Here is a 23,680-nt window from a genome sequence, read left to right as displayed (position 1 = left end):
TGATATTCGAACAACACATATTCAGTATTGAATATATGACCAATTTGACTATTGCTATTTTTCTGTGTGTCAGTGAGTTCCTAGAGACTTAAAATTTTAAGTATGTTAACTTTCCTTAATATATCATTTTCCTGAGTGAAGATGGGTATCTCAGCTATTAATGAGATAAAATAAGGACAATAAAATTATAAAATGTTTTAGCTATGTAAGTCTATTCAAACACTATTTATCATTGTTAAAAAAGAGAACTGAGTGATGTGTTTAATCAGCCATGTGATGCATATCTTTATTTAAATTTAAATTCTTACTTTGGAGGCAATATTTATGGATGATTATAGATAATTAATTGAAATATACAATGATAATATATAAAAAGCTATAACAGATGTAAATGGAATTGTTACACCAATGTTTAAAAATGTTTGTTATACCAATGATAACAAACTTGAAACAAATGCTTAATTTGATTTATATTGAGGAGTTAGGTTTTAAATATTTCTATGGTTATGATTAGGGTTTCTCATTTCCCGGGCCTTTGCTTGTCTTAGGATTTCGAGAAAACAGGGATCTGTTTCCTGGATATAGTTGCCAGGATATAATTAATTATTTTTAAGATATAAAATAAATCTTGAAATTGAATAATATAATTATTTTTCAGTTTTTAAGTAATTTAATACTTCCTGCAACCTCCAAAATAATAATAATAATTCTGTATAAAATATGTATTAAAAATTACCTTTGAATTATGTAGAAATTTTCACAAATAGAAACATTTATTAAAGTTTGTTGGAAACTGCTTACAACAAATTTGAATTGATTGTCTTTGAATTGAGTTGAAAATTTAAAGAAAAAAAATGAGCTTAGATCAAACTTCTAACTTAGAAGGTAATTTTTGTTTTTTAAATAAAACATAATACAAAATTTAATTGTAAATTTTTTAATAAGATTTATAAAGCAAAGATGGTCAATACTCCGATCACTCAATCTGGTTCTTATTTTAGTAATGTAAAGTCCTGCTACTGAGAATGCCCTTTCTGATTCAATTGATGTGGGTGGAATCATCTTTAATGCATTTAAGAGAAGACAGATGTTATGTGTTTTTTCACCTGTAGCCTTGAAGATTTCTAGTTCATTTTTGAGATGCATTGCAGTACTTCTTTTGCTGTATAGTATTCTTGATTTGTCTACCTCAGCTGCTTTAATAGCTGGATATAGCATCAAGCTTATATCCAGACAATTTGGCAGTTCGTTTAGCTTTAATAATCAGGTTTACGAAGTAAAACTTCATACTTATTTGTATCCTTGTCCAATTTGCACAATCTGGCATAATGCAGTTATTGAAGCTACTGGGCATGGTTAAAAAAAATTAAGACAGCATCAGCACAATTATTCAAGATATTGCAGGTTTTGACAAGTAAAAAGTTTTCAGATTCCTGCTACATATTGCTTATTAACAACCTGTGACATGCCATAACAAGCAAAAATTTAAAAACTAATAAACAGGCTTAAAATGAATAAATACAAACGTATTCTGACAGTTTATGAATTAATTATATTTTCTATTTGAAAATCTTTTCAACCTTAACACAAAATAAGAAAAAGGTGAACTTTTAAGAAATTTGAGGGATTTCCCAGGATGAGAAGAATTTTCCAGGTTAAAACCAGCCAGGATTATGGGATCTCGTTAGAGAAACCATAGTTATGATGAAACTATTAACTGAGAAAGCTAATGAACTGTTTTGTTGATTTAGTTAAAGAAATTACAAATATCTTCTAGAACAATTTGGTATATTTGAATTTTTGTGTAAATGGATAAATTCTTTAAAAATAAATTATAAAACATTTTAATTATATTAATCCAGAATATTTAAGTTAATTTCCTAGATTTTAATATTGTATAAATGTGGGGTTTAGACGAGTAACATTCCTAAACTGTTAAGACAATAAATTTATGAGGGGTTGTGGGGGGAGGCGAGGAGAATGAGGGAGAGAGACAAGTAAGGGGAGAGGTGAAAAAGATGACAGTTGGTGACGGTGCAAAGGGAAGAAAAGATGAAAAAGACATTACGAAGGCGGGAACATTATTGTTCTATCAAAATGGTTACAAACACTGGAAGATTATTGTCATTTCTAGTTTTCTATCTCAATAACTATCCCTACATAAATAGCAAGTTAATTTAACATTTAAATATGAGTTTTTATATTGATGGTGATAGAAATTAATTATACAATCTTATGGTCTTATTTTTTATAAGTATTAAGCTTAGGGAATTATATATGCTTAGATTACTGAATACTTAACATATTTGAACAAATACAGTTAGAGTATTTTTATTAAAATAAATAAAAATTACGAAACAAAATATAGAAATTTTCCTTGTTAATGTTGGAATATAGGTTTCTAAATTTCCTTATCATTACTTTTATGGCATTTAAAAAGATTAGGATTATTTTGTTAAGTTAAATAGAGAATTCATATACATATATTCAAGAGAGAATTTGATAAAATATCTGATAATAAAAATTCCTTGTAGTTTTACAAGGAATTTTTATCATCAGATATCATAAAAAATTGTTAGAAAATAATATTAAAATCAGAAATAAATTTGTTTGAATATATCTTATTGAGAAAAGATTATTACTGCTTAGCACAACTGGTTTAATGCAATTAAGTTAAATGAAAGTTTAGTTTTTTTTATCATGAGGGATCATTTTACTATTACAGTAAACTCCCAATTATTTGGGCTAATGGTGGGGAGAGGTGGCACAGATAATCAAAAAACATGGATAACCCGAACTATAATTATTTATTTGAAAAAACTATTATGTATAATATGTATTATACACACGTACATATAATCAAATCTTAAATTGTGATACGTATTATGACATGCAACTAAACAAAACTGTATAAATGTACTCATTATCATTTTCTCCTCCAAAAAGAAATGTCTGGTGCGAAAGAAGTGGCTTAACTAAAATCAGTCCAGCTGACTTCAGATATCCCACCATCCACTTCAAACATCTAAATATGCACACTTATAGGATGCGTAAACAGGAAAGCAAGCAACTATTTAAAAAATACATACACACACAATTATTTTTTTGAAAATTAAATTCATGCATAGATAATCTGCACATGGATAATCGGGAGTTTACTGTACATGATTTATGATTCTTTTCTTTTAAAATAAAAAAAGTTGTAACATACTTTTAATTTATTGCTCTTTTAATTAACACTTGAATGAATTTGTCTAATAAACATGTAATTTTTAAATTTTTATTATAATTCTCATTTACTAAATTACAAATAAAAAGCATTAATTATTTTATAATAATTAATGCTTTTATAATGCTACAAAATTACAAAAGACAGAGATAACTACAAAATTTAAAAAATTTTTTTATTTAATTTTTAAATATTTAAACTTTTTTTACAAAATTATATTATGCTTATGCATTTTCAATTTATTTACAAACAGGCATTAGAAAAGTCTTTTTTGCTCAGAATAAATGGGAAAGGTAAGTAAACACCATTCATACAGATTTTTAAAAATTACCTGAAAAATTAAAATATAAAATTATATTTTGAAATTATTTTCATAAATATAAAATTGTATTAAGCTGAATCACAATTTCATCAAAAATTTTGATTCCTTTTTTTAATGAAATTAATAATTACTTAATTTTTAAACTTATTGTAATTTTTTTTTACTTTTAGTTTATTTTGCAACTTACCAGAATCTGTTAAATATTCAATTGGATGATGAGAATATGACTTGCCAATTAATTCAATGTCACAGCCATTAGAATTTTGAATCACATGCATACTGAATAAAACCTTTAAACATTTTCATAAATGCTGTTTATCTTTTTTTTCTTAACTTTACAAAATTTACTTGTGAAAGAAATAAAGATTTTTGAAATTATTTTCAAAATTTGAAAAATATACTTTGTTGCCATAAAAATTAGAGCACCAAGTTGTCATATCACTACAAAACTTGGCATGCAGATGAGTCTCAAGCAGATATGGAAATGATTAGAGTTCTAGCCTGATGGCTCATTGTGTAATGCCAGCAGAGGGCACTAAAGTGTCCCCCCTTGGCCTACAAAAAAGTGTACAAAGGCGTTTTATCAGTACTTTACCTGTTGCAGAGGGACACTGTATCACTAGAGATGACTTTATGTCACAATCAAAAACCATATGAACAACTAACTGAGTTTGAGAGGGGAAGGATCATCAGGTTGAGAGAAACTGGATGGTCATCTCATCAAATAGTCAGCCACCTAGGCCGTTCTGACAACATTGAGGTGTTGGGACCAGTGGACAAGAGAGAGCTTGCACACACTATGCCCAGGCTCAGGACACCCTGGGCAGACCACTAGTCAAGAGAACTACCCGGTCCCCTGACAAGCATGCCCACAGCCGACTGTATCATTATCAACCATCTGGACACAGGTTGTGCCATTATTACAGGCCCCAGTGTCTGTCTATTCTGTTTTAAGATGCCTGGATGGAACATTTGTTATTGTGGCAGCCATTACATGTGCTAGCATTGACATCCATCTACTGTTGTCTCTGTTTGGAATGGTGTTGTTCCTGATGGGATTGAACCACAACAGAATAGAACCAGATCATCTACAGCAACAAATCCAGATTCAGTTTGTTCACTGACAACAGCTGTATTCATGTCTGGAGGCTCTATGGTGAATGTCCCAATCCTCCCCAATCCCCATGGGCAGGATTGAGACATTCACCACCCGTGAAGCTAGTGGCGAATGGCACACCACCCGTATAGCTAGTATGATGGTCTGGAGTGCTATCACATATATATGACACCTCTTATAGTGATCCAAGGGACCATGACAGTCCTGCAGTATGTTAGTGACATCCTGCAGCCACGTGTTGCTTCTCATGGAAGGGCTCCAAAATGTCATTTTCCAATAGGACAATGCTCAACCATACATAGCAAGGATATCACAGGAGTGCCTGTCACATTGCTACACTTCCCTGGCCTGCCCAGTCCCCTATTTGTTATCAATCAAACATGTCTGGGATTATCTGGGAATCAAATTGGACAACCTAGGAGTTTTGCCAAACTAGAGGCCCACTTTCAGCCATTGTGGATCAAGATCTGCAGGACATCATACAGCACCTGTATGTCTCTGTGCCTGCTTGTATTACATTGTATATTCACACTAAAGGTGGCCCAACAGGGTACTAGAACCTCCTTTCACTTATAGTCTTTCCTGCAATAAATGATCTTTTTGCTTTCATTTTGTAATCACTTATATTACCATTACATGCACATTTGTACAATTTTGTTTGATTCTGACAACTCTTTGGTGTGCTAATTCTTATGGCAATTAGTGAAAATCTGAATTTTAAATAAATTTAAAATTTATTTAAAATTCAGATTTTTTACTTTAAATCATTATTTTCCAGAGAACAGATGTCTTGATAGACTGTTGAGTCCAATGCATCCATTTGGAGGTGTTTTATCCACTGTCCCATCACCGGTTGTAATATCTGTCTGTCTTGAGCAATACTTGATTTTCGGCCCTTAGGATCAATGCTGTTCCAATTATTTATAACCCATGTTATTTGGTAATGGTATTGTTGAAGGTTACTGCATCTGATGCTGAGAAGGTTTTTCTATTTCTAACATTTTGTATAGTAGCCAATGATGGTTATCTCAGTATTGATTACTAATAGTCATTTCAGGTTAAGTTACATCTTTCTGGCATTTGTTTAGAAGAGAGAAAGCAAGAGTTATGGTCGTTATGCTGTTTGATGAGGATTCATATAAAACTGTGTTGTAAGAGATATGGGCTGATAATCAATATTTACTTTAGTAATTAATTGATCCTACTCTGACATAAATAATCAATTGATCTACTAATTTATAAAATATGAGATCTTATTTATTCCTGATGTCGTCTTGTGAGGAAGAGCTGCTGTCAAGGTGAAACTTCATATCAAAACCAGACAAAATTTTTGGGCTACAAAAATTCAAGTTGGCTACATTTTTGGCTACATAAATTATTTAATCATTTGTTTTGGCCTAGAATGGCAAATCTGTTTGTGTCACCTTTACATGTAGTTTTACAGTTTATGTGCAGCTCAATACAATTTTTTATTTTCAGATATGACTCAAGGAAGCCAAAGGGTTGGACACCACTGATCTAGAGAATTATTCAACCCTTAGTTTTTGGTTATCTCTAGTTGTATTGGGGAAGAAGAAAAATGTAGCTGTAGACTTTAAGACTTGGATTGATAGGATAAGGCAAAACAACATATGAGGGATTTGTCAAACTGGTATGGGGGAAAAAAGTAAACTGGCTGAGACTAGGTGTTAGACAGGTGAAGAAAACTCAGAAAATTCCATATGTAGACTATAAGAACTTATCTGTAATATGAAGAAAAATATTTATCCCCCTCTGAGAATAATGATGCTTTGGACTTTCTCCAGTGAACTCAGCTCTGTTCTTTGATGACTTTGAATATGAGTATCAGCAAGTAATAGATGAACAAGACAGAAAAGACTGCTTTTATCACTACAGATAAAGACAGTCTAACTTTAAAATCCTCCCGTTTAGCCTGAATAATGTTCTGGCACTTTAGCCTGAATAATGTTCTGGCACTGGACTGTATCTTAGGATGGCTGAAGTGGCTGTTTTCATTATCAAGATGATGATATTTTCACTTCAACATTTTAAAACATTTATTTTGCCTTCCCCACCATATTAGAATGTTTCCAATGAGCTAGATTACAACTAACCCAGCAAGTGTCATTTTTGAGGTTGAAAGTATCTATCTTATTGATGAAACAGGGATCTAACTTCATCCTGACAAATTAAAAATTATTACAGTTTCCTGTCTGTCTTTATTTATAATGAATTACTTAGTGTATGCTTGTATTATCATTGCTTCATTAAAGCTTTGTTGACAAAAAAAGCAACAGCTTCCATTGCGACCTGAAATAGATCTTCAGAAGATTGAGCCATATTGATATATGAACATTACAACCACAGCACACTGACCAAGCTACATATGACATTAATGCAAAAATTGTTAGAATTGAATGAACTATGAACTGTTTTATATTAATATAAAACTAACAATAAGAATAAAAATAAAAGTAAAAAGCAGTTGTGTACAACAAATTTTCAGCAAGTAAGTGTAGTATATTATCAAAATTATGGAATTTATAAAATGTATCATTCTTTAAAGAGATTTGGAAATACTGATATAAATTTTATATTTCAATCATTATCAGTCAATCCTTTATTCCTTTAAAAGATTAATACCTTGGAGAGAGGGAGAAAACATATATAAGTAGTTTATTTAACATACAGTATTATCATTTTTAAAAATATTTTGTAAAAATTATCTAATAAAACTAACATGTTGGTGAATGTAAGACAGTTATTACAATTAGTGTTAATAAAGTTTTTTTTAAACTCTAAGCATTTTTCACAGAAATTAAATGTTGTAGGAAGAACTTATGAATTTTGCTCAGTTGACAAACAGTTATTTTTATTAGCAAAACGCTTATATTTTTCCATACAAAAAAAAAATTGCTGTAGTCAAAATTATATGCAACATTTTTAATATTAAAACTGATTACTTGTATATAGTGTTGGGGATTCAAATCTCTAGCATCAATGGATACCATGAGTGAAACTTATCATCTGTAATTCTTTGCCTATCCTCTTGATAAATATTGTCTTAAAATTATTTATTTTATATTTAATATTTTAGGACATTATCTGTATCATGAAAAGATACAAAAAAAACTGTATTTCAGTTTTTATATTTCATTGTATGGAATAAAATTTTAACCATTTTAACATATTTAATCATTACTTAATTACTGAAATTATTTATTAAATCAATAATTATACTAATTTTTATTTTATTTATCTTATGATTTTAATTATATTTCTCTACAGATAGAATTAATTTTCAAATAAGAAAATTTATATTGTATATATTGAAATTAAATATTATTTCATTTTATTCATTACATAGTTATTTTTGTTTAGTTCTGTTATTTAAAATGAGTTGCAAAATGATACAACCATATGTTTTTTGAATTTACTTTTATGAAAAAACATAACTAAGTACAAGTTTAATTTTCATAGCAACAATAACAAATAGTTTTTATATTTGACATAACAGGTGACTATTATCTCTTTTTTGCAAATTTGTGCAAGGAAAAAGAAATAAACAATAACTAAGAAGTCAGTTGTAAAATGATAAGACCACATTTGTTTGTAAAAGTTCTTCATTTGAATTGTACTGAGTTAATATATAAATTAGGTAACAAGATATCTTCATGAAATTTTCCAGAATAAAATGAATTAAGCAAGTTCTTGATGTGTAAATATAGCTTAATTAACATGTGTTGGAAAGCAGCACTTCCAGGTTTGAGAAAGGAAAATTATGGCTTTTAAAAAGAAAGGATTATCATGTAGAAAAATAGTAAGAAGAATTGGTTGTACTCCATATGTGGTAAACAACTTTTGAAACTTGGAAGCTATATGGGATAAAGAAGTCCTCTGTTAGACCAAGAAAGCTTACACCTAGGCAAGAGGGAAAAGTTATCAGGAAACTGAATTCTGGTGGAACATCCCTTGCACAGCTGTCTTATGATCCAAATATTAATGTTTACACATCTACCTTTTCAAGAGTTATCAACTGTAGAAAAATCCTAAAGTATAAAAATAAAAAAAGAACAGCCTCAACTTAAAAACAACAAAGAAACAGAAAAATGACATGGGAAAAGAATACATATCTTGGAAGAATGTATGAATGAGAGTCATGAGAAGAAAAATAACCTAGATCAGTTTTCTTTCCAACCTAGAAAAGTTTTCTTTCCAATTTGGCCCAGGGGCAAAAACTGGTTTTTGCCCCTGGGCCAAATTGGAAAGAAAACTTTTCTAGGTTGGAAAGAAAACTGATCTAGGTTATTTTTCTTCTCATGACTCTCATTCATACATTCTTCCAAGATATGTATTCTTTTCCCATGTCATTTTTCTGTTTCTTTGTTGTTTTTAAGTTGAGGCTGTTCTTTTTTTATTTTTATACTTTAGGATTTTTCTACAGTTGATAACTCTTGAAAAGGTAGATGTGTAAACATTAATATTTGGATCATAAGACAGCTGTGCAAGGGATGTTCCACCAGAATTCAGTTTCCTGATAACTTTTCCCTCTTGCCTAGGTGTAAGCTTTCTTGGTCTAACAGAGGACTTCTTTATCCCATATAGCTTCCAAGTTTCAAAAGTTGTTTACCACATATGGAGTACAACCAATTCTTCTTACTATTTTTCTACATGATAATCCTTTCTTTTTAAAAGCCATAATTTTCCTTTCTCAAACCTGGAAGTGCTGCTTTCCAACACATGTTAATTAAGCTATATTTACACATCAAGAACTTGCTTAATTCATTTTATTCTGGAAAATTTCATGAAGATATCTTGTTACCTAATTTATATATTAACTCAGTACAATTCAAATGAAGAACTTTTACAAACAAATGTGGTCTTATCATTTTACAACTGACTTCTTAGTTATTGTTTATTTCTTTTTCCTTGCACAAATTTGCAAAAAAGAGATAATAGTCACCTGTTATGTCAAATATAAAAACTATTTGTTATTGTTGCTATGAAAATTAAACTTGTACTTAGTTATGTTTTTTCATAAAAGTAAATTCAAAAAACATATGGTTGTATCATTTTGCAACTCATTTTAAATAACAGAACTAAACAAAAATAACTATGTAATGAATAAAATGAAATAATATTTAATTTCAATATATACAATATAAATTTTCTTATTTGAAAATTAATTCTATCTGTAGAGAAATATAATTAAAATCATAAGATAAATAAAATAAAAATTAGTATAATTATTGATTTAATAAATAATTTCAGTAATTAAGTAATGATTAAATATGTTAAAATGGTTAAAATTTTATTCCATACAATGAAATATAAAAACTGAAATACAGTTTTTTTTGTATCTTTTCATGATACAGATAATGTCCTAAAATATTAAATATAAAATAAATAATTTTAAGACAATATTTATCAAGAGGATAGGCAAAGAATTACAGATGATAAGTTTCACTCATGGTATCCATTGATGCTAGAGATTTGAATCCCCAACACTATATACAAGTAATCAGTTTTAATATTAAAAATGTTGCATATAATTTTGACTACAGCAATTTTTTTTTTGTATGGAAAAATATAAGCGTTTTGCTAATAAAAATAACTGTTTGTCAACTGAGCAAAATTCATAAGTTCTTCCTACAACATTTAATTTCTGTGAAAAATGCTTAGAGTTTAAAAAAAACTTTATTAACACTAATTGTAATAACTGTCTTACATTCACCAACATGTTAGTTTTATTAGATAATTTTTACAAAATATTTTTAAAAATGATAATACTGTATGTTAAATAAACTACTTATATATGTTTTCTCCCTCTCTCCAAGGTATTAATCTTTTAAAGGAATAAAGGATTGACTGATAATGATTGAAATATAAAATTTATATCAGTATTTCCAAATCTCTTTAAAGAATGATACATTTTATAAATTCCATAATTTTGATAATATACTACACTTACTTGCTGAAAATTTGTTGTACACAACTGCTTTTTACTTTTATTTTTATTCTTATTGTTAGTTTTATATTAATATAAAACAGTTCATAGTTCATTCAATTCTAACAATTTTTGCATTAATGTCATATGTAGCTTGGTCAGTGTGCTGTGGTTGTAATGTTCATATATCAATATGGCTCAATCTTCTGAAGATCTATTTCAGGTCGCAATGGAAGCTGTTGCTTTTTTTGTCAACAAAGCTTTAATGAAGCAATGATAATACAAGCATACACTAAGTAATTCATTATAAATAAAGACAGACAGGAAACTGTAATAATTTTTAATTTGTCAGGATGAAGTTAGATCCCTGTTTCATCAATAAGATAGATACTTTCAACCTCAAAAATGACACTTGCTGGGTTAGTTGTAATCTAGCTCATTGGAAACATTCTAATATGGTGGGGAAGGCAAAATAAATGTTTTAAAATGTTGAAGTGAAAATATCATCATCTTGATAATGAAAACAGCCACTTCAGCCATCCTAAGATACAGTCCAGTGCCAGAACATTATTCAGGCTAAAGTGCCAGAACATTATTCAGGCTAAACGGGAGGATTTTAAAGTTAGACTGTCTTTATCTGTAGTGATAAAAGCAGTCTTTTCTGTCTTGTTCATCTATTACTTGCTGATACTCATATTCAAAGTCATCAAAGAACAGAGCTGAGTTCACTGAAGAAAGTCCAAAGCATCATTATTCTCAGAGGGGGATAAATATTTTTCTTCATATTACAGATAAGTTCTTATAGTCTACATATGGAATTTTCTGAGTTTTCTTCACCTGTCTAACACCTAGTCTCAGCCAGTTTACTTTTTTCCCCCATACCAGTTTGACAAATCCCTCATATGTTGTTTTGCCTTATCCTATCAATCCAAGTCTTAAAGTCTACAGCTACATTTTTCTTCTTCCCCAATACAACTAGAGATAACCAAAAACTAAGGGTTGAATAATTCTCTAGATCAGTGGTGTCCAACCCTTTGGCTTCCTTGAGTCATATCTGAAAATAAAAAATTGTATTGAGCTGCACATAAACTGTAAAACTACATGTAAAGGTGACACAAACAGATTTGCCATTCTAGGNCTGGGCCAAATTGGAAAGAAAACTTTTTCCATGGGCCGAACCTGAGGCTGCCCTAGAAAGATTTTGAGGTGGTGCAAGATCTCATTGTGTCACCCCATAGAGACTGAATTGTAGATAGAGATTACAGATACATTTTTCACATTATCATGCTTTATCAACACTCTACGCTGTACTTACGAGATTTGTAATGGAGGGTTAACTCTAAACGCACAGTTGTTGACCTTTTCTTCTTTTAGGCATCAGAATTTTTCATCGAGCTATTCAGACTTCAGACCTAATATTGAAAGATTGATTGCGGGCTGGATCTGGCCTGCGGGCCGTATGTTGGCCATGCCTGACCTAGATGGCTTGGCATTTTATTGTTATGATCTTAGAAAAAAGGAACAAATCTTCTCCAAGTGACAGCAAGGATGATAAGTAATAGTCTGGATGGCTTGGTTATAATGATAAAACAAATCTCACATTTCCAACAAGCTGAATCTGAATGAAAGTTACTATCAACATCTGTTAGAAGAGAACTTTTTGCCATTTGAGGAGGTTATTAGTGAATCATTCTGGACATTTCAGCAAGACAATGCATTCATACATGTTACAAAGTCTACATGAGAGTAGTCTTGGAAAATGGATTTTATGGGATGACCAGCCATTTCACCAGACTTAAACTCTATGGAGTACCTCTGGAGAACTTTGAGCATGTATATGTCACAGTATAATAACATTGAAGAACTGAAGAAAGCAATTATCTCTGCTTGGGAAGGAATTGACATCTCTTTGTTTCAGAAGCTTGTGGAAAGCATGCATAATCATGTATTTAACATTGCTTTGAAATATTGTTTATTTACTGGATATTGCATTGAAATAGTTGTTTTTCTATTATATTCTACAGAAAAAAATAACTTCAGTTAATACTTGAAATATATAAACCATTTGTAAATGTTTCTATAAAAATTATATTTGCAGTTAGTTGTGTTGTCTTAATAAAATTATGCTCAAAAGAACAGTAGTGGTATCATTTTGCAACTGATCGTATAGATTCAATTAATAGAAATTTATTTTAACTGTAAAATGACAAATTTTTAAGTTTATTTATTTATTTTAAACATAATTTATTTTGTAGCATCTTTATTTATTAATTTAATGCATTTAAAAATTCTTTTTATTATTCTTATTAAAAGTAAATACTTTTGATAAATTTTTATTGATTTAAAAAATTTTTAATTTTATTTTTCTATTACATAGTTGTAGAAAGTCCACAACAGATGTTTATGAGAGTAGCTATAGGAATTCATAAAGATGATATTTCTTCTGTTCTTGAACTTTATAATCTAATGTCTGAAAAATGGTTCATTTGTTCATGTTCAACTCTTTTCTATGCTGGTGTACCAAAAATGCAATTATCTAGGTATCATAAGAATTTTTGCTTTAGTTAAGAAAGCATTAAATTTTTAATTTTTGTTTTACATAGAAAAATAAAGTTTCATTCTGGATTTGTAAATTATGTTGGATGTTCCAGAAAAGACATTTGCTAAAAGTCTAATTAGTTTAATATCTACACATTTCTGCTTTCTTGGAAATCAAACTAAAGTTTTAATCCCAAGAGTCTAAGAAAGAAAAAAAAAATGCAGATGTTAAAGTTATGAGAGAAGTATATTTGTAAATGTTAGTTTTAATATTAAAAATTTTGATCCCAGAATTTATACACTACATTTTGCTGAATTTTTCAAATACAGAAAACCTTCTTTACGACAACTACTCCCAAAACTTAGGAAAATTGGTCATTTCAAGGAGTGACAAAATTTAATGGATACAGAGTATTGTACAGTACATAGTACTATGTCTAATAATATATATAGTATTCTAGTGTAACACTTTACAGGCTACTATGTAGGTAATATTTTTTACATTGCTTTCTCTGTTATAACTTTTTTGATGAGATAATGCCTTCATATTTGTTTTTTATTTGATCAAAGAAATTCCAAAAACTTCCCAAATCCTGCCGAAATTTGTTATTATCAATTACCATTTCATCTGTCTCTATTAATGGAAAGATTAAATTAATGGCTTTATTATTTTATTTAATTTAATAAGAATAAATAAATAAATCATAGGCTATTCTTTTGTTTGAGTTTGAGAAAGTTTTTCCGTCATTAGTTTAATTTAAATTTCACTAAATAGTATTTGTGAATAATTTATAAACTTTTAAAAAAATAATTTTTTGTAAGTTTGTTTCACACTTATAAATATTATTTTGCAAAAGAAGAAAAAAAAAAACAGAAAATTTCTATTGTGGAATATACTAATGCTTATAAGAAATAGGAAGTTAATCATGAATAAAGAAATTATTGATATTCTTTTTTTTTTTATACTCTTTCCACCCTGTGGGCACTAAGGGGGCCTCTTATCGCAGGCCCATTATGTGTTCAGCCAGGCCCACAATGGGCAACTGGGTGGTGAGGGACGGGGCCCGACATATCTGAACAGACCACTCCCCGAAAAATTCATGGGGATTCCTTGACCTGTCCAGATTCGATCCTGGGTCCCCCAGAGCGGTAGGCTGCCATCCAATTATTGATTGCAAATTGATATTCATGATTGTTTTAGTTAATCCTGTTTAATTAATCTGTTCTTACATGGAGGTACTGCAGCAACATGTGAAGATAAAACTCATCAGAATTTGTGTGGAATGTTTATTCTTTCTAAAATATCTAGAAACGCTTTTTAGGAAAGATTTAATTTAATTTTAAAGTCTGCTAAAAGAAATATTGAATGACCCAAAAAAAAAAAAAAATGCTAACCAAGTGATAATGATGTATATAGCAATTCATTTATTATTAAATAAATTAATTGCCAAGTTAATAATGAGATGATAACACAAATATTTCTACAAAAGCATAAACATATGAAAAGACGTTACTGTTTTTCTATAACTGAATTGAAAATTTATCAGTTTTCATACAGATATACCTCAATTTATTAAAGGTCTGGTTGTAAATTCATTTTGTTGTAAGTAGGGATTGCAATTGCTGGATCCCTCATCCAGCAATCCAGCTGGATCCAGCGCATTTTTCAGCCTGCTGGATCCAGCATCAGGTGCTGGATCCAGCGCTGCGGATCCGCAAATACTCAANTTGAAATTATTTTCAAAATTTGAAAAATATACTTTGTTGCCATAAAAATTAGAGCACCAAGTTGTCATATCACTACAAAACTTGGCATGCAGATGAGTCTCAAGCAGATATGGAAATGATTAGAGTTCTAGCCTGATGGCTCATTGTGTAATGCCAGCAGAGGGCACTAAAGTGTCCCCCCTTGGCCTACAAAAAAGTGTACAAAGGCGTTTTATCAGTACTTTACCTGTTGCAGAGGGACACTGTATCACTAGAGATGACTTTATGTCACAATCAAAAACCATATGAACAACTAACTGAGTTTGAGAGGGGAAGGATCATCAGGTTGAGAGAAACTGGATGGTCATCTCATCAAATAGTCAGCCACCTAGGCCGTTCTGACAACATTGAGGTGTTGGGACCAGTGGACAAGAGAGAGCTTGCACACACTATGCCCAGGCTCAGGACACCCTGGGCAGACCACTAGTCAAGAGAACTACCCGGTCCCCTGACAAGCATGCCCACAGCCGACTGTATCATTATCAACCATCTGGACACAGGTTGTGCCATTATTACAGGCCCCAGTGTCTGTCTATTCTGTTTTAAGATGCCTGGATGGAACATTTGTTATTGTGGCAGCCATTACATGTGCTAGCATTGACATCCATCTACTGTTGTCTCTGTTTGGAATGGTGTTGCTCCTGATGGGATTGAACCACAACAGAATAGAACCAGATCATCTACAGCAACAAATCCAGATTCAGTTTGTTCACTGACAACAGCTGTATTCATGTCTGGAGGCTCTATGGTGAATGTCCCAATCCTCCCCAATCCCCATGGGCAGGATTGAGACATTCACCACCCGTGAAGCTAGTGGCGAATGGCACACCACCCGTATAGCTAGTATGATGGTCTGGAGTGCTATCACATATATATGACACCTCTTATAGTGATCCAAGGGACCATGACAGTCCTGCAGTATGTTAGTGACATCCTGCAGCCACGTGTTGCTTCTCATGGAAGGGCTCCAAAGTGTCATTTTCCAATAGGACAATGCTCAACCATACATAGCAAGGATATCACAGGAGTGCCTGTCACATTGCTACACTTCCCTGGCCTGCCCAGTCCTCTATTTGTTATCAATCAAACATGTCTGGGATTATCTGGGAATCAAATTGGACAACCTAGGAGTTTTGCCAAACTAGAGGCCCACTTTCAGCCATTGTGGATCAAGATCTGCAGGACATCATACAGCACCTGTATGTCTCTGTGCCTGCTTGTATTACATTGTATATTCACACTAAAGGTGGCCCAACAGGGTACTAGAACCTCCTTTCACTTATAGTCTTTCCTGCAATAAATGATCTTTTTGCTTTCATTTTGTAATCACTTATATTACCATTACATGCACATTTGTACAATTTTGTTTGATTCTGACAACTCTTTGGTGTGCTAATTCTTATGGCAATTAGTGAAAATCTGAATTTTAAATAAATTTAAAATTTATTTAAAATTCAGATTTTTTACTTTAAATCATTATTTTCCAGAGAACAGATGTCTTGATAGACTGTTGAGTCCAATGCATCCATTTGGAGGTGTTTTATCCACTGTCCCATCACCGGTTGTAATATCTGTCTGTCTTGAGCAATACTTGATTTTCGGCCCTTAGGATCAATGCTGTTCCAATTATTTATAACCCATGTTATTTGGTAATGGTATTGTTGAAGGTTACTGCATCTGATGCTGAGAAGGTTTTTCTATTTCTAACATTTTGTATAGTAGCCAATGATGGTTATCTCAGTATTGATTACTAATAGTCATTTCAGGTTAAGTTACATCTTTCTGGCATTTGTTTAGAAGAGAGAAAGCAAGAGTTATGGTCGTTATGCTGTTTGATGAGGATTCATATAAAACTGTGTTGTAAGAGATATGGGCTGATAATCAATATTTACTTTAGTAATTAATTGATCCTACTCTGACATAAATAATCAATTGATCTACTAATTTATAAAATATGAGATCTTATTTATTCCTGATGTCGTCTTGTGAGGAAGAGCTGCTGTCAAGGTGAAACTTCATATCAAAACCAGACAAAACTTACCAATCAAACAGAAGCCCTTATTGAATTTTATTAGTCAAATAGCACAGTATCAACTAAAAAGTCAAATAGAGTTGGTGTAGAGCAGAACTGTCAAACCTACGGCCTGCATACGGCCCAGCACTATAATGAATGTGGTTCAAAATAAAATTGTAGCTAAACTTCCTTAAAACATTGAGATTTTTATGTACTTATTTTTTAATATTTTGAAATTTGCTGGGTGTTGTAATAATCTTTATTAAAAAAATTGTCACAATATGTCATTAGTATATACTTACAGTCTTTAATAATATGCGTTGAGTGCTTTTCCTAGTGAAGCCACTTAAAACTGCCATATTAAAAGATAGTTGAGCTATTTCCACTTCAAATTAGCTGCTGTAGTGCTAGTGCAGCAAGGTTCATAAGCACTAATGACTGCCACCATAAATTATACACATATTATGTACTGTACCTCAAATGAAAATATTTGGCTACTTTGCACCAAAATGGATTACTCTTTTTTAGTTTCGCATGCAAAAAAATCATTTGGCACATTGGCTAATTTTTGGGCTACAAAAATTCAAGTTGGCTACATTTTTGGCTATATAAATTATTTAATCATTTGTTTTGGCCTAGAATGGCAAATCTGTTTGTGTCACCTTTACATGTAGTTTTACAGTTTATGTGCAGCTCAATACAATTTTTTATTTTCAGATATGACTCAAGGAAGCCAAAGGGTTGGACACCACTGATCTAGAGAATTATTCAACCCTTAGTTTTTGGTTATCTCTAGTTGTATTGGGGAAGAAGAAAAATGTAGCTGTAGACTTTAAGACTTGGATTGATAGGATAAGGCAAAACAACATATGAGGGATTTGTCAAACTGGTATGGGGGAAAAAAGTAAACTGGCTGAGACTAGGTGTTAGACAGGTGAAGAAAACTCAGAAAATTCCATATGTAGACTATAAGAACTTATCTGTAATATGAAGAAAAATATTTATCCCCCTCTGAGAATAATGATGCTTTGGACTTTCTCCAGTGAACTCAGCTCTGTTCTTTGATGACTTTGAATATGAGTATCAGCAAGTAATAGATGAACAAGACAGAAAAGACTGCTTTTATCACTACAGATAAAGACAGTCTAACTTTAAAATCCTCCCGTTTAGCCTGAATAATGTTCTGGCACTTTAGCCTGAATAATGTTCTGGCACTGGACTGTATCTTAGGATGGCTGAAGTGGCTGTTTTCATTATCAAGATGATGATATTTTCACTTCAACATTTTAAAACATTTATTTTGCCTTCCCCACCATATTAGAATGTTTCCAATGAGCTAGATTACAACTAACCCAGCAAGTGTCATTTTTGAGGTTGAAAGTATCTATCTTATTGATGAAACAGGGATCTAACTTCATCCTGACAAATTAAAAATTATTACAGTTTCCTGTCTGTCTTTATTTATAATGAATTACTTAGTGTATGCTTGTATTATCATTGCTTCATTAAAGCTTTGTTGACAAAAAAAGCAACAGCTTCCATTGCGACCTGAAATAGATCTTCAGAAGATTGAGCCATATTGATATATGAACATTACAACCACAGCACACTGACCAAGCTACATATGACATTAATGCAAAAATTGTTAGAATTGAATGAACTATGAACTGTTTTATATTAATATAAAACTAACAATAAGAATAAAAATAAAAGTAAAAAGCAGTTGTGTACAACAAATTTTCAGCAAGTAAGTGTAGTATATTATCAAAATTATGGAATTTATAAAATGTATCATTCTTTAAAGAGATTTGGAAATACTGATATAAATTTTATATTTCAATCATTATCAGTCAATCCTTTATTCCTTTAAAAGATTAATACCTTGGAGAGAGGGAGAAAACATATATAAGTAGTTTATTTAACATACAGTATTATCATTTTTAAAAATATTTTGTAAAAATTATCTAATAAAACTAACATGTTGGTGAATGTAAGACAGTTATTACAATTAGTGTTAATAAAGTTTTTTTTAAACTCTAAGCATTTTTCACAGAAATTAAATGTTGTAGGAAGAACTTATGAATTTTGCTCAGTTGACAAACAGTTATTTTTATTAGCAAAACGCTTATATTTTTCCATACAAAAAAAAAATTGCTGTAGTCAAAATTATATGCAACATTTTTAATATTAAAACTGATTACTTGTATATAGTGTTGGGGATTCAAATCTCTAGCATCAATGGATACCATGAGTGAAACTTATCATCTGTAATTCTTTGCCTATCCTCTTGATAAATATTGTCTTAAAATTATTTATTTTATATTTAATATTTTAGGACATTATCTGTATCATGAAAAGATACAAAAAAAACTGTATTTCAGTTTTTATATTTCATTGTATGGAATAAAATTTTAACCATTTTAACATATTTAATCATTACTTAATTACTGAAATTATTTATTAAATCAATAATTATACTAATTTTTATTTTATTTATCTTATGATTTTAATTATATTTCTCTACAGATAGAATTAATTTTCAAATAAGAAAATTTATATTGTATATATTGAAATTAAATATTATTTCATTTTATTCATTACATAGTTATTTTTGTTTAGTTCTGTTATTTAAAATGAGTTGCAAAATGATACAACCATATGTTTTTTGAATTTACTTTTATGAAAAAACATAACTAAGTACAAGTTTAATTTTCATAGCAACAATAACAAATAGTTTTTATATTTGACATAACAGGTGACTATTATCTCTTTTTTGCAAATTTGTGCAAGGAAAAAGAAATAAACAATAACTAAGAAGTCAGTTGTAAAATGATAAGACCACATTTGTTTGTAAAAGTTCTTCATTTGAATTGTACTGAGTTAATATATAAATTAGGTAACAAGATATCTTCATGAAATTTTCCAGAATAAAATGAATTAAGCAAGTTCTTGATGTGTAAATATAGCTTAATTAACATGTGTTGGAAAGCAGCACTTCCAGGTTTGAGAAAGGAAAATTATGGCTTTTAAAAAGAAAGGATTATCATGTAGAAAAATAGTAAGAAGAATTGGTTGTACTCCATATGTGGTAAACAACTTTTGAAACTTGGAAGCTATATGGGATAAAGAAGTCCTCTGTTAGACCAAGAAAGCTTACACCTAGGCAAGAGGGAAAAGTTATCAGGAAACTGAATTCTGGTGGAACATCCCTTGCACAGCTGTCTTATGATCCAAATATTAATGTTTACACATCTACCTTTTCAAGAGTTATCAACTGTAGAAAAATCCTAAAGTATAAAAATAAAAAAAGAACAGCCTCAACTTAAAAACAACAAAGAAACAGAAAAATGACATGGGAAAAGAATACATATCTTGGAAGAATGTATGAATGAGAGTCATGAGAAGAAAAATAACCTAGATCAGTTTTCTTTCCAACCTAGAAAAGTTTTCTTTCCAATTTGGCCCAGGGGCAAAAACTGGTTTTTGCCCCTGGGCCAAATTGGAAAGAAAACTTTTCTAGGTTGGAAAGAAAACTGATCTAGGTTATTTTTCTTCTCATGACTCTCATTCATACATTCTTCCAAGATATGTATTCTTTTCCCATGTCATTTTTCTGTTTCTTTGTTGTTTTTAAGTTGAGGCTGTTCTTTTTTTATTTTTATACTTTAGGATTTTTCTACAGTTGATAACTCTTGAAAAGGTAGATGTGTAAACATTAATATTTGGATCATAAGACAGCTGTGCAAGGGATGTTCCACCAGAATTCAGTTTCCTGATAACTTTTCCCTCTTGCCTAGGTGTAAGCTTTCTTGGTCTAACAGAGGACTTCTTTATCCCATATAGCTTCCAAGTTTCAAAAGTTGTTTACCACATATGGAGTACAACCAATTCTTCTTACTATTTTTCTACATGATAATCCTTTCTTTTTAAAAGCCATAATTTTCCTTTCTCAAACCTGGAAGTGCTGCTTTCCAACACATGTTAATTAAGCTATATTTACACATCAAGAACTTGCTTAATTCATTTTATTCTGGAAAATTTCATGAAGATATCTTGTTACCTAATTTATATATTAACTCAGTACAATTCAAATGAAGAACTTTTACAAACAAATGTGGTCTTATCATTTTACAACTGACTTCTTAGTTATTGTTTATTTCTTTTTCCTTGCACAAATTTGCAAAAAAGAGATAATAGTCACCTGTTATGTCAAATATAAAAACTATTTGTTATTGTTGCTATGAAAATTAAACTTGTACTTAGTTATGTTTTTTCATAAAAGTAAATTCAAAAAACATATGGTTGTATCATTTTGCAACTCATTTTAAATAACAGAACTAAACAAAAATAACTATGTAATGAATAAAATGAAATAATATTTAATTTCAATATATACAATATAAATTTTCTTATTTGAAAATTAATTCTATCTGTAGAGAAATATAATTAAAATCATAAGATAAATAAAATAAAAATTAGTATAATTATTGATTTAATAAATAATTTCAGTAATTAAGTAATGATTAAATATGTTAAAATGGTTAAAATTTTATTCCATACAATGAAATATAAAAACTGAAATACAGTTTTTTTTGTATCTTTTCATGATACAGATAATGTCCTAAAATATTAAATATAAAATAAATAATTTTAAGACAATATTTATCAAGAGGATAGGCAAAGAATTACAGATGATAAGTTTCACTCATGGTATCCATTGATGCTAGAGATTTGAATCCCCAACACTATATACAAGTAATCAGTTTTAATATTAAAAATGTTGCATATAATTTTGACTACAGCAATTTTTTTTTTGTATGGAAAAATATAAGCGTTTTGCTAATAAAAATAACTGTTTGTCAACTGAGCAAAATTCATAAGTTCTTCCTACAACATTTAATTTCTGTGAAAAATGCTTAGAGTTTAAAAAAAACTTTATTAACACTAATTGTAATAACTGTCTTACATTCACCAACATGTTAGTTTTATTAGATAATTTTTACAAAATATTTTTAAAAATGATAATACTGTATGTTAAATAAACTACTTATATATGTTTTCTCCCTCTCTCCAAGGTATTAATCTTTTAAAGGAATAAAGGATTGACTGATAATGATTGAAATATAAAATTTATATCAGTATTTCCAAATCTCTTTAAAGAATGATACATTTTATAAATTCCATAATTTTGATAATATACTACACTTACTTGCTGAAAATTTGTTGTACACAACTGCTTTTTACTTTTATTTTTATTCTTATTGTTAGTTTTATATTAATATAAAACAGTTCATAGTTCATTCAATTCTAACAATTTTTGCATTAATGTCATATGTAGCTTGGTCAGTGTGCTGTGGTTGTAATGTTCATATATCAATATGGCTCAATCTTCTGAAGATCTATTTCAGGTCGCAATGGAAGCTGTTGCTTTTTTTGTCAACAAAGCTTTAATGAAGCAATGATAATACAAGCATACACTAAGTAATTCATTATAAATAAAGACAGACAGGAAACTGTAATAATTTTTAATTTGTCAGGATGAAGTTAGATCCCTGTTTCATCAATAAGATAGATACTTTCAACCTCAAAAATGACACTTGCTGGGTTAGTTGTAATCTAGCTCATTGGAAACATTCTAATATGGTGGGGAAGGCAAAATAAATGTTTTAAAATGTTGAAGTGAAAATATCATCATCTTGATAATGAAAACAGCCACTTCAGCCATCCTAAGATACAGTCCAGTGCCAGAACATTATTCAGGCTAAAGTGCCAGAACATTATTCAGGCTAAACGGGAGGATTTTAAAGTTAGACTGTCTTTATCTGTAGTGATAAAAGCAGTCTTTTCTGTCTTGTTCATCTATTACTTGCTGATACTCATATTCAAAGTCATCAAAGAACAGAGCTGAGTTCACTGAAGAAAGTCCAAAGCATCATTATTCTCAGAGGGGGATAAATATTTTTCTTCATATTACAGATAAGTTCTTATAGTCTACATATGGAATTTTCTGAGTTTTCTTCACCTGTCTAACACCTAGTCTCAGCCAGTTTACTTTTTTCCCCCATACCAGTTTGACAAATCCCTCATATGTTGTTTTGCCTTATCCTATCAATCCAAGTCTTAAAGTCTACAGCTACATTTTTCTTCTTCCCCAATACAACTAGAGATAACCAAAAACTAAGGGTTGAATAATTCTCTAGATCAGTGGTGTCCAACCCTTTGGCTTCCTTGAGTCATATCTGAAAATAAAAAATTGTATTGAGCTGCACATAAACTGTAAAACTACATGTAAAGGTGACACAAACAGATTTGCCATTCTAGGCCAAAACAAATGATTAAATAATTTATGTAGCCAAAAATGTAGCCAACTTGAATTTTTGTAGCCCAAAAATTAGCCAATGTGCCAAATGATTTTTTTGCATGCGAAACTAAAAAAGAGTAATCCATTTTGGTGCAAAGTAGCCAAATATTTTCATTTGAGGTACAGTACATAATATGTGTATAATTTATGGTGGCAGTCATTAGTGCTTATGAACCTTGCTGCACTAGCACTACAGCAGCTAATTTGAAGTGGAAATAGCTCAACTATCTTTTAATATGGCAGTTTTAAGTGGCTTCACTAGGAAAAGCACTCAACGCATATTATTAAAGACTGTAAGTATATACTAATGACATATTGTGACAATTTTTTTTAATAAAGATTATTACAACACCCAGCAAATTTCAAAATATTAAAAAATAAGTAC

At 30.3% G+C, this 23,680-nt stretch overlaps 1 protein-coding gene across 1 annotated transcript in view; it reads left to right on the top strand.

Annotated features, from left to right (window-relative positions):
• The window catches only part of LOC111623540 (ribonucleoside-diphosphate reductase large subunit-like), a 77,784-nt gene that overhangs the window by 11,995 nt on the left and 42,109 nt on the right, over positions 1-23,680 (top strand). Inside the window, exons 6-7 of the mRNA XM_023366148.1 lie at positions 3,483-3,522; positions 12,993-13,155. Of these exons, the coding sequence (XP_023221916.1) occupies positions 3,483-3,522; positions 12,993-13,155 (203 nt within the window). The remainder of the gene's footprint in view (positions 1-3,482; positions 3,523-12,992; positions 13,156-23,680) is intronic.

The sequence above is a fragment of the Centruroides sculpturatus genome, unplaced genomic scaffold (assembly GCF_000671375.1).
Source record: "Centruroides sculpturatus isolate CEXI.00-Female unplaced genomic scaffold, Cexi_2.0 scaffold288, whole genome shotgun sequence".
NCBI classification, from domain to species: Eukaryota; Metazoa; Arthropoda; class Arachnida; order Scorpiones; family Buthidae; genus Centruroides; species Centruroides sculpturatus.
The sequence above is the reverse complement of the archived record's forward strand: the minus strand, read 5'-3'. Positions and strand labels throughout refer to the sequence as shown.